The sequence below is a fragment of the Triticum dicoccoides genome, chromosome 5A (assembly GCF_002162155.2).
Source record: "Triticum dicoccoides isolate Atlit2015 ecotype Zavitan chromosome 5A, WEW_v2.0, whole genome shotgun sequence".
NCBI classification, from domain to species: Eukaryota; Viridiplantae; Streptophyta; class Magnoliopsida; order Poales; family Poaceae; genus Triticum; species Triticum dicoccoides.
In genome coordinates, this window is record NC_041388.1 from 340,739,793 (window position 1) to 340,751,329 (window position 11,537).

At 43.4% G+C, this 11,537-nt stretch overlaps 1 protein-coding gene and 1 pseudogene across 1 annotated transcript; one reads left to right on the forward strand and one right to left on the reverse strand.

The window, feature by feature from the left end:
* The first annotated feature begins 5,286 nt into the window (after positions 1–5,286).
* On the forward strand, positions 5,287–6,407 carry LOC119301392 (annotated as a pseudogene).
* A 140-nt stretch (positions 6,408–6,547) lies between these two features.
* On the reverse strand, positions 6,548–9,682 carry LOC119301391 (hypersensitive-induced response protein-like protein 2). The gene is made up of 6 exons (XM_037578354.1): positions 9,545–9,682; positions 8,133–8,328; positions 7,844–7,964; positions 7,472–7,563; positions 7,303–7,399; positions 6,548–7,168 (listed from the first exon to the last, which is right to left on the reverse strand). Exons 2-6 carry the CDS (start codon positions 8,319–8,321, stop codon positions 6,813–6,815), a joined length of 855 nt encoding a protein of 284 aa, XP_037434251.1. The 5' UTR covers positions 8,322–8,328; positions 9,545–9,682; the 3' UTR covers positions 6,548–6,812.
* Positions 9,683–11,537: the final 1,855 nt, after the last annotated feature.

The following is an 11,537-nucleotide window of genomic DNA, read 5'->3' on the forward strand; positions in this document are numbered from 1 at the left end:
AAAGTTTTTGAAATCGTGGATACGCTAGCACCCATATCACACAGAGCATGGCACTCATAATCTTTAATCTTAATCTTTATAGTAGGTTCCCACTCATCATAACATTTTCTAGGGATAGAAACTTCCAATTCAAGCTTTTCTTCAAAAGATTGCATCATAGCATCAATGATATGTTTAGTAAAAGTTTTGTTTTGATTATAAGCATGAGGAGAATTCAACATGGATTACCATCTATTAAAGAACAATTATAATAATTAAATTCCTTCAAATCCAAAAGAGTGGGTTCATTGCTACTTAAAGTTTTGACCTCTCCAATCCCACTTTGATCAATTTTTGTATCAAGATCTAAAAACTCCGAATCATTGGGACGCCTTTTAACTAAAGTTGACTCATCTCTAGTCATACCTTTATCAAGATTTATATTGGAAAACAAAGATTCAATAGGAGTCGCATCAATCACTTTAAGATCTTCATCATTATTTTCACGGAAACTAGAAGAACACGTTCTTACAAAGCAATCCTTTTTAGCACACATCTTAGCGATTCTTTCTTTGCACTCATCAATGGAAATTCTCATAGCTTTGAGAGACTCATTGATATCATGCTTGGGTGGAATAGATCTAAGCTTCAAAGAATCAACATCAAGAGAAATTATATCCACATTCCTAGCCAAATCATCAATCTTGAGCAACTTTCTTCAATCAAAGCATTGAAATTCTTTTGCGAACTCATAAATTCTTTAACACTATCCTCAAAATTAGAGGGCATATTATTATAATTTCCATAAGAATTTTTGTAGGAATTTCCATAATTATTAGAGGAATTACTAGGAAACTGCCTAGGATTAAAATTACCTCTATACGTGTTATTACCAAAATTGTTCCTACCAACAAAATTCACATCCATAGATTCATTATTATTCTCAATCAAAGTAGACAAAGGCATATCATTAGGATCAATAGGAGCACTCTTGCTAGCAAATAATTTCATAAGCCCATCCATCTTTCCACTCAAAACATTAATCTCTTCAATAGCATGCACTTTTCTACTAGTGGAAGATCTTTCGGTATACCATTGAGAATAATTAACCATAATATTATCTAGGAGTTTAGTAGCTTCTCCTAAAGTAATTTCCCTAAAGTACCTCCCGTGGCCGAATCTAAAAGATTTCTAAAAGCAAAATTCAATCCAGCATAAAAAAATTGTATAATCATCCACAAATTCAAACCATGCGTAGGGAAATTTCGTATGATCAATTTCATCCTCTCCCAAGATTGTGCAACATGTTCATGATCAAGTTGCTTAAAATTCATAATATCGCTCCTAAGGGAGATGATCTTAGCGGGAGGAAAATACTTGGAAATAAAAGCATCTTTACACTTATTTCATGAATCAATACTATTTTTAGGCAAAGATGAAAACCAAGTTTTAGCACGATCTCGAAGCGAGAATGGAAATAGCTTCAATTTAACGATATCATTATCCACATCTTTTTTCTTTTGCATATCACACAAATCAACGAAATTGTTTAGATGGGATGCATCATCTTCACTAGGAAGACCGGAAAATTGATATTTCATAACAAGATTCAACAAAGCAGCATTAATTTCACAAGATTCCGCATTACTGGCAGGAGCAATCGGAGTACTAATAAAATCATTAATATTGGTGTTGGAAAAGTCACACAATTTGGTATTCTCTTGAGCCATCGTGACAAAGCAAACAATCCAACACACGAGAACATAAAAAGCAAGCGAAGAAGACGAACGGAAGAGAGGCGAAGAAAAGGAAAATATTTTCGAAAATCGTTTTAGAAGTGGGGGAGAGGAAAACGAGAGGCGAATGGCGAATAATGTAATGTAAGAGATGAGAGTTTATGATGGGTACTTGGTATGTCTTGACTTGTCGTAGATCTCCCGACAACGGTGCCAGAAATTGGCAAGTTGACGGGCGACGAGTCTTGATTTGGCGTAGATCTCCCCGGCAACGGCGCCAGAAATTCTTCCTGCTACTTCTTGAGCTTGCGTTGGTTTTTCCCTTGAAGAGGAAAGGGTGATGCAGCAAAGTAGAGTAAGTATTTCCCTCAGTTTTGAGAACCAAGGTATCAATCCAGTAGGAGACAACGAACAAGTCACCAAATACATGCACAAAGAATCAAACAACTTGCACCCAACGCGATAAAGGGGTTGTCAATCCCTTCATGGTTACTTGCAAAAGTGAGATATAATGGAGATAGATAAATGGTAAAGTAAATATTTTTGGTATTTTTGGTTTATAGATCGGAAAATAAAAGATTGCAAAGGAAGTAAATCGGAAACTAAAATTGTAGATCGGAAACTTATATGATGGAAAATAGACACGGGGGCCGTAGGTTTCACTAGTGGCTTCTCTCAAGATAGAAAATATTATGGTGGGTGAACAAATTACTGCCGAGCAATTGATAGAAAAGCGCAAAGTTATGATGATATCTAAGGCAATGATCATGAATATAGGCATCACATATGTGTTAAGTAGACCGAAACGATTCTGCATCTACTACTATTACTCCACACATCTACTGCTATCCAGCATGCATCTAGAGTATTAAGTTCATAAAGAACGGGGTAATGCATTAAGCAATATGACATACTGTAGAGGAACTAACTCAAACAATATGATGAAAACCCCATCTTTTTATCCTCGATGGCAACAATACAATACGTACCTTGCTGCCCCTACTGTCACTGGGAAAGGACACCGCAAGATTGAACCCAAAGCTAAGCACTTCTCCCGTTGCAAGAAAAACCAATCTAGTTGGCCAAACCAAATCGATAGTTCGAAGAGACTCACAAAGATATCAAATCATGCATATAAGAATTCAGAGAAGATTCAAATAATATTCATAGATAAGCTGATCATAAATCCATAATTCATCGGATCTCGGCAAACACACCACAAAAAAGTATTACATCGAATAGATCTCCAAGAATATCAAGGAGAACATGGTATTGAGAATCAAAGAGAGAGAGAAGAAGCCATCTAGCTACTAGCTATGGGCCCGTAGGTCTGTGGTAAACTATTCACGCTTCATCGGAAGGACAATGGTGTTGATGTAGAAGCCCTCCGTGATCGAATCCCCCTCTGGCAGGACGCCGGAAAAGGCCCCTAGATGGGATCTCACGGGTATAAAAGGTTGCGGTGGTGGAAAAGTGTTTTCGTGGCTCTCTTTGTTGGTTTTGGGATATATGAGAATATATAGGCGAAGAAACTAGGTCGGTGGAGTCACAAGGGGCCCACAAGGGTGGGGGGCGTGCCCTCCGTCCTTGTGGCCGCCTCATGGCTTCTCTGACTTGGACTCCAAGTCCTCTGGATGTCTTCTGGTCCAAGAAAAATCACCGCGAAAGTTTTATTTCGTTTGGACTCCATTTGGTATTCCTTTTCTATGAAACTCTAAAACAAGTTAAAACAGAAACTGGCACTAGGCTCTAGGTTAATAGGTTAGTCCCAAAAATAATATAAAATAGCATATTAATGCATATAAAACATCCAAAACGGATAATATATTAGCATGGAACAATCAAAAATTATAGATACGTTGGAGACGTATCAGCCCCCTGCCTTGTCGCCTCCTCGTGCACTCTTCGAATTACTTCTAATTTTCCTAATTTTTTAAATATTCTAAAACGGAGAAAAATTGCCATTGAAAACGTTTTGGAGTCGGTTTACTTACTGTACCACATACCTATTCCTTTTCGGAGTCTGAAACGTTCAGGAAAGTCTCCCTTATGTACTCCTCCAGTGTTATGATATTAATAATATTGGTTTCAACATTTATGGGAGTATCTGAGATATAATGTTTGATTCTTTGCCCGTTTACCACCTTCGGGTTAGTGCCTTCGGCGTTGTTAATTTTGATGGCGCTAGAACGATAAACCTCCTCAATAATGTAAGGACCTTCCCATTTAGAGAGAAGCTTTATTACAAAAAATCTTAAACGAGGCTTGTATAGCAAGACAAGGTCACCTACATCTATGATGATACGTGTTTTTGTCACCATTATTGTCATAGAAGTGTCATAACCATGACAGAAAAAAGTTTTCATTCAGACCATAATGTCACGGATGTGTCTTTTTTTTATAGTGTGAGCTCGGCCTCCTCCTCCTCGGTCATGGGAGGTGGTGGCGGGGACGGGGACGGCGTCGGTGTGAGGCCGCGCACACGCGTACGCCCGCGTGTATGGGGCAGGCTCTGAGCACGAGCAGGACGCGACCGGGGCGGGTTGGGAGGACGTCTGGAAAAAAAGGATTACCGCCGCAGGTCGTGCTAGTCGTGGAGCCACGTATCCCACATCGGCGAATCCACGGTGTACCTACGGTCGTAGAGCAGATCCAGTGGGAGGCGGGAGCGGCGACGGTCGATCTTCCCCTTGCCAACCCAATGCCATCCCATGGCGTCGACGGGGTGGTGGATGAGAGGAGATGCGCGGTGGCTAGGGTTTGCTCGCTCGTGTTGGGGCTCGAGGAGGCAATCGGGCTCGGAGTGGAAGATGTGGACTAACCGGTGACCGGGGCAGCCGGGGCCCGCCGCGCGTGTGCAGTTATTTTGGGCGGTGGAGGCTGGTGGACGGCCGCCACGCGTACCTGAGGTGGACGAGAAGCAAGCGTGTGCCCGTCCGCATGGACACAAACCAGGAGCAATTTTGCTCTAAAAACGAGGCGGGCCGGACGAGAAGCGAATAAAATTTGCGAATGCGGCCGCGCTTTGGGTCGTGGCGTCTGTTCGTTTGGGCCTATACGGACACTTGCAGACTAGATGAGGTAGTGCGTTGGAGTTGCCCTGAAGGCCCGTACGCGGCACGGTGGCCAGCACGCACGCGAGCACGCGGCCGCGGCTATGACCGCCAGCACGCACCCCATCACGGGGCTATGGTGGCCACCACGCAGTTGCAGCGCCAGTCAGCACAACTGTGGCTGCAAGCGCTGCGGCCAGCACGCACACGCGATGGCTACGCAATGTCGTAAGCCGCTTCCCTCGCTGTCGTCCACTCTGTCATCAGTAGCCTCGTCCGCCCACCCGTCGTCGCCGCGAGGCTCTGCCGATGTTGTTGCGTGCTCCACGCGAGAGAGATGAGAGAGGAAGGAGGATTGGGTGGCTGTAGGTGGGATCGTGTGGACGGGTATGACATGGAGTGGGGTGTCAGAGCGCGCCCGGCACGTCGGCAATTCTCTCATATTGCCCCCAAATTTAGTCTCAGTTTGAGGGTGCCGGCCAGTCTACCCTCCATTTAGGTTAGGAATGATGGGGTTCGGTTGGGTCATTTCATTGTCTGTCACTAATGCGGGCGGACGATTCAAACGTTTAGGGGGAGAAAACGTGGTGTCCTAGATGGTGTAATCAACATCTCCAAATAATCAATCACTTTGCCGACCACAGGCCGCAAGACACATATGCAGAAACATCACCTTCCCGAGTCCCGACCGTGCACATCAATTTGCGCATCACTGTCAGAGCCGAACAAATCCTCAGCACGCCTCCTGATTTCCTCCGCCATTTCGCTAACACGGCGTCATCGCCCCATCGGGCTTAGTTTCATCCACAAATCACCTCCCCGTCTCGCCTAGGATCCAAAGGCAAAGGGACCGATCAAACGCGGAGAAGACGAGAGCTTCAGGACTTCTAGGAGCCAATCCAAGAACTGGACCTTGTTGGGACAACGGACCGGCCATGGCGCCGCCGCCGCCACCAAACGAAGCGGACCTCGCCGCGCCGGCCGCGCTGCGGGCGCCGGCGGACGTGATCTCCCGGGTCTTCTCGCAGCTGGACTGCGTCGACCTCCTCAGCTGCTCCCTCGTCTGCAGGTCAGCTCCCCCTCTTCCTGCACGCGCGGTGTTCGACAGATTGCCTGCTGTAGGTTTGTGCCGATCAACTTACGGACGGCTTCTGAGGCACAAAATCTTGAGCTGTTTGTGTTTTGTTCAGCGTATGCAATAGGAGCAGTTGTTTTTGATCGGTAACCCGTGACCTGAATTACACTCACCAGGCAGTGGTGCCGCGATTCTGCGGAGCTACGGGAAGAGTGGAGGATGGAGTACATGGACGCCTGGAAGCTGCAGGGTCTCAGCGTCAAGTCCGATGCCCCGATCGCCGTGCCCAACTTGCTCCATCAGAAGCCTGCGAACCTGGTGCCCTTGACCTTCAACCAGGCAGGGCACTGGAGTTGCATCAGTTTGCCACAAGCATACTCAGTGTCAGTGCTACCAGTACAAGACCAAGCTTTATCATGTGTACATACATGCTTGATAAACTGTATTGAATTTACAGTGTGCAGTTGTACAGTTATACACTTTATCAGGAATTAAGAGTGTGGACTGCAATTGTAGCAATTTTCATTCACATGATGGATCCATCAAAATCTGCTATTGCCAATATCCGAGAACAACTGCACCTCATTCTGATGAGGGCTCCAAAGCAAGTCATCTGCTCAATCCAACCGAGATAAACTCATCACAAAACACAAATACCATAGTTATCACCAAATAATAATTAAGATAAGACTGGTCAGCATCCAGGCTCACTTGCAAGTAGCAACAAGTAGCATTCAGGAATCTGGCTAAACTTTTCTTACAGAAACCCACTCCATGCAAGTCTGATTATCTAGGTAGTAGTTCACACTAAAATTCACAACTTAACGTAGTAGCTCACACAGGTAGATAAATTACTCACGACCTTGCCAAATATCTATCGCGTAAAATATGTTTTTAGGGTAATGGTGAATGATGAAGAACTTCACAACTCTTGCAAAACAGAAGCTATCCCTTTCCATGGTCCTCCTCTTAGAGAGTGTTGGCCTGAAGGAGCCCATCTCTGATCTGCGATGCCACATCCTTGACGGCCCCAGGACCATGGGGGATGAACACCGAAGAAGACTTGGACGAGGCCCCAATCTCTTTCATGGTGTCGAAGTACTGGGTAACCAGAACCATGTCCATGATGTCCTTTGCAGTGGTGCCAGGGACGTTCTCAGAGAAGGCGAGGACGCTGTCTCTCAGACCATCCACGATAGCCTGACGCTGCCTTGCAATGCCCACACCAGCCAAGTACTTTGACTCGGCTTCTCCCTCTGCTCGTTTAATCTGGAGAATCTTTTCAGCCTCTGCTTTGTCGTTGGCTGCCGACCTCATCCTAGAAGCTGTTTCACAAAACCACATTCATGTTAGATATGCAAAAGACAATTCTGAGCACGCATCAAATCATCTAGTATATGTTTTGCTGCCAATTTAATCTGATGTATGTGGATTGAAAGCAAATGAGCATTAGACTTGCCTGCATTGATCTCATTCATTGCCCTCTTGACATGCACATCAGGCTCAATGTCAACTATCAGAGTTTGCACAATCTCATACCCATACATAGACATTGCCTACAACATTTGCAAAACAGGTCAGTCAAGATAATCTCTCTGCTCTAGGACAACAGGACAGTGAACAAGAACCTTTTCAAGCTCCTCTTCAACAGCTTTTGCAATGTCATCTTTCTGCACAAATGCATCGTCCAGCTCCAGCTTTGGGACAGTGGCTCTAATAACTGAAACAAGACACATAGCTTTATGAGTACTAATTGCACACAAAAGGGTAAAAAGCATACAAATCTTATCCTTTGGATTAAAAGTTAAACAAGAAACTGGTGTTAACAAGCATACTAAAGGAAGCACGTGAATCTCAGTAAATTGACAACCATTTGAAATAGAAAATCTGCAGCTTCAGTTAAATATCTGAGGATAAAAGTACGAACATAAGGCTAAACCTGGACACAGACAAGGGATGTAGTCAAAACATTTAGCGAAATTTCGTGGACAGTAACTTACCATCAAAGACGTACGACTGGATTTGTTGCTTTGTGTTGCTCAGTTTGTAGAAGGCATCAGATGCCTTATCAACAAGGGCACGGTATTGGACAGAAGCAACAACAGTCACAAAGACATTATCCTGAATGGGCACAGATTAAGATATCAGAGTTGAAAGAAGAAGGAAAGTGTTTTTCATTTGTAGAACAGAGAAAACACCCAAATGGGAACATTGTAAGTGATTTTCATTTGTTAAGATTGCTTCAGCAAGTTATTAAATAAGTACAGATACGATGATACAAGACAATACCTTTGTTTTGGTTTCACATCGGACGTCTAGCTGTTTCACACGCAGTGAGAGGTAACCAACAATCCGTTGCCCTATGCACCAAGGCAAGAAGTGGCAACCAGGCTCCAGGACCTCATTAAACTTCCCAAAAGTTTCTTTGATAGCAACAGTTGACTGATCAACCTGCACTAAACCCAAAACGCCACCCATGGTTTATCTGCACAATGGAAAAGATAGTAATTAAATAAAGTTCAGTGAAGTCATAAATGTCGACTGTGCAGACTGCAAAGGCAAAGATGAATTGTTCATCATCCAAGGATAACCATCAATAAGACTACAGGTATATGGCGTGCTAAACTTGTACACGTTGTGGTTCACACATTACAGGTGGCAACCTTGGTCAGTACATAACATTTCATATTATCCTACTTCAAGCAAAGAGTATTACAAATAGGGTTCGTGACCAATTCGTAATACCATTACAAGTTGAAACAGTGAGACCTCTGAAAATACATGCATAAATTCATGATGCAACACATGCTTTCAAAACCAGTTACCATAAGACAGAACAAAACAACTGAAGAAAAATCCAGACAAATATAACTACGAAGTACAGCTTTGCCAGAATAACTAGGTACAGATTGGTGAATTGTGAAAGAAATAAGCCAAGTGCAGTGGGTGACTTAAATCAGAGGTGAAGGGGCCACTTGGTTGGAATTCCTGGGAGCTAATAGGTGCTACCTCCGATCCACAAAAAGTGTGGCAGTTGTGAACTAACCCCAGTTCAAGACTGGGGAACTTATTTTGGATCGAATGGTACAAACTATGGAGAGATACAGCCATACGAATACATGACAACTCAGGCTAGCCCGCAAGACGACCGCGTAGGGGTTTAATTACCAAAGTAATCTGACTACCAAGCAGCTTAAAAATCTGCAATTAGACACTGAAAAATCAACTATTATTTCACAAAAAACCCCAAAATTCCGCAATCTACTCTTTAATGGCCTGCTCGCAAATTCAAGGGCCTGCAAACTATAACTACACCTAAGAAGCGATCAAGAAAGCACGACGCATAACACATCACGATCGATTACAACCCACAGGGGCGCACATGTTGGACGAAACCACGATACCATCAGGCAATTGATTGAGCAATCGACCAAATCCGTCTCGAATTTTCAAAGATCACCCTCTGCCATCTGAAGCAGGGCCACTCCCTCTCAGAAAAAACTAAGAATTTGCGCAAAATTGCAGCTATGTTCCACCGATGGGGACCTACAAGGGGGGAAATCTTGCGACCGGCGGAACACAAGAAGGCGAACAACAAAAGACATGGAGAGAGCCCATCCAGAAAACCTAGACGGCGCGCAATGCATCAATCTGATCTACCGCGTAATTCCGACGAGAGACGGGGGGAAGAGATCGGTCACCCTGAGCTGAGCCTCGGCGAGCAGGGAGATGAGGGAGGAGTCGGAGGATGGTTTCGCCGGAAGGAAGGTCGTTGGGCGCCTGGGGTTTTCCGCTTCTTCAGCGCTGGACCAGAACCCTCCTGCGCTGGGGATTGTGGCTGTGTGGCGTATATATACGGGCGGCAGCAGAGGAGGAGGCTGATGGACGGCTCAGATCTTGCTGTGCCCATCTTGTGGTCTTGATGGAGCGGATGGTCTAACAGATATACATATATCTTTTCCCTAGAAAATAGGTCAATAAATGTTTTCAGCCATGTAACAAGAAATATATCCCTTTCAAAAAAACAAGATAATATATCACACCAAAAACATAACCATATCGTAGGATAACCATTTTTTGCGAAAAATATAAAAGGATAAGTTGTTATAGGAGTATACAATATATGGGAGGCAGGGGAGGTGGCGGTTCAACAGTTGGCGATGTTTTTATTGGAAGATATGTAATCTCCGTAGAACTGTTTTTTTTTTACAGGCAACACATAACAACTGTTATGGTTTAGTTGGTGAGGAAAAAGGAACTGAAACTCGAGGATTACTTCTAAAACATGTCACGGACATGTGGGCCCTATATATACTAATGTATCAAGAGGGTAAAAGACCCAGTCTGCAAATGCTCTTCTTCGTCCTTTGCGATTGGGAAGTGCCGATCTCCGTAATACCGAAAGTCCTCTTCTGCTCCTGATCTCAAATGAGCTCGGGGTGAATAGTAAAATTAAAGAAATGAAGAAAAAAAATGTGACCAACTTTGACAAATGTATTTGTATACTTGCAAATTTTCATCACAAAATGACATTTAGGTCATGAAAAAACAAAATCGATACTCCAAAATGCTTTCAAAAATAGAATTTTTTTTGCAGCATCTTTTTTTTTGCAACGACTTTCATGAATGTCCTTTCGTGATAAAAAAAAATCAAGCACACAAAACATTTGTCAAAGTTTACCACATTTGTTTGGAATTTTTGCATTTGTTTACCATATTTTGATTTTACTGTTCATCTGGGAGCATTTGAGCTCGGGAGCAGATACTCCACGTTCTGTTTACTTATTTTTTTTCTAAAAAGGGGCTCCTTGGTTAAACAATTATTTTTTATATTTTTAGAGAATATAGCTTTATAGATTATTAAGGAAAATGCTCACACTCAACCGACTGATAATTGATCGTGTGTCGGTCACCAAGGTATTTGTTGCGGTGGCAACACAGGGCATGTTGCAACAATCAAAAAAGGCTGGCATGTTTGCAAAGGCGGGTGCAACATGTGTCATGTTGCAAACCTCCAAGCACCAAAATGGCTCATGTTGCAAACACTCGTGAGCTAGGTTGAAGAGGTCCAAATCAGACGCATGTCGCACAATGAATCCAACAACTCTGGAGGCGGCTAATCTCTTCCATGCGGAAGTTGACTAACGCTTTGCACGTGACATAGATTAATCATAAACACACTCATAACAAAATAAAAGAAAACTCTTTTGTCCAACCTAGCTATTTGGCGTGTAATTGTATTATTTCTAAACTTTAGAAACCTTGAAAACTGGCAGCAAATTCAACGCCACCGTAGCTTCCAACACCACTTGCAAAATGGAAAGCGTGTCATTTTTCATATCCTTTAACATACCTACCACCATGACGCAATCCTATCAATCCGTGTCGGCTTGCATATCGAGTCCGTGCATAGGCATATGCTTTCAAGACAATCTAGCGCTTCCACTTCTTCAATGTTGAAGCATCCTGGCAGGACTCAATTCGATGAGAGTAGTACTTCAATGTGTCCATCTCTGACTACCTGTGCACGCCACTCCATCTACTTGGTTAAAAGTTTCATCCGTATTAATTTTCACCCAACTCCGCTAGAGGCGATGTCCAATATCCGACCACTTATCTTTCGCAACAGAAAGAATACCGAACATATGCATTGACAAGTTCCTTGCCTTTTGTATATCAACTATCAAGCACTAT

Coding starts and splice junctions, on each gene's coding strand:
- LOC119301391 (XM_037578354.1), bottom strand. CDS start 8,321: ATGGGTGGCGTTTTGGGTTTAGTGCAGGTTGATCAGTCAACTGTTGCT. Junction 7,965..8,132: donor GATGTGAAACCAAAACAAAG/GTATTGTCTTGT, acceptor GTGCCCATTCAG/GATAATGTCTTTGTGACTGT. Junction 7,400..7,471: donor TTGAAGAGGAGCTTGAAAAG/GTTCTTGTTCAC, acceptor CAAATGTTGTAG/GCAATGTCTATGTATGGGTA.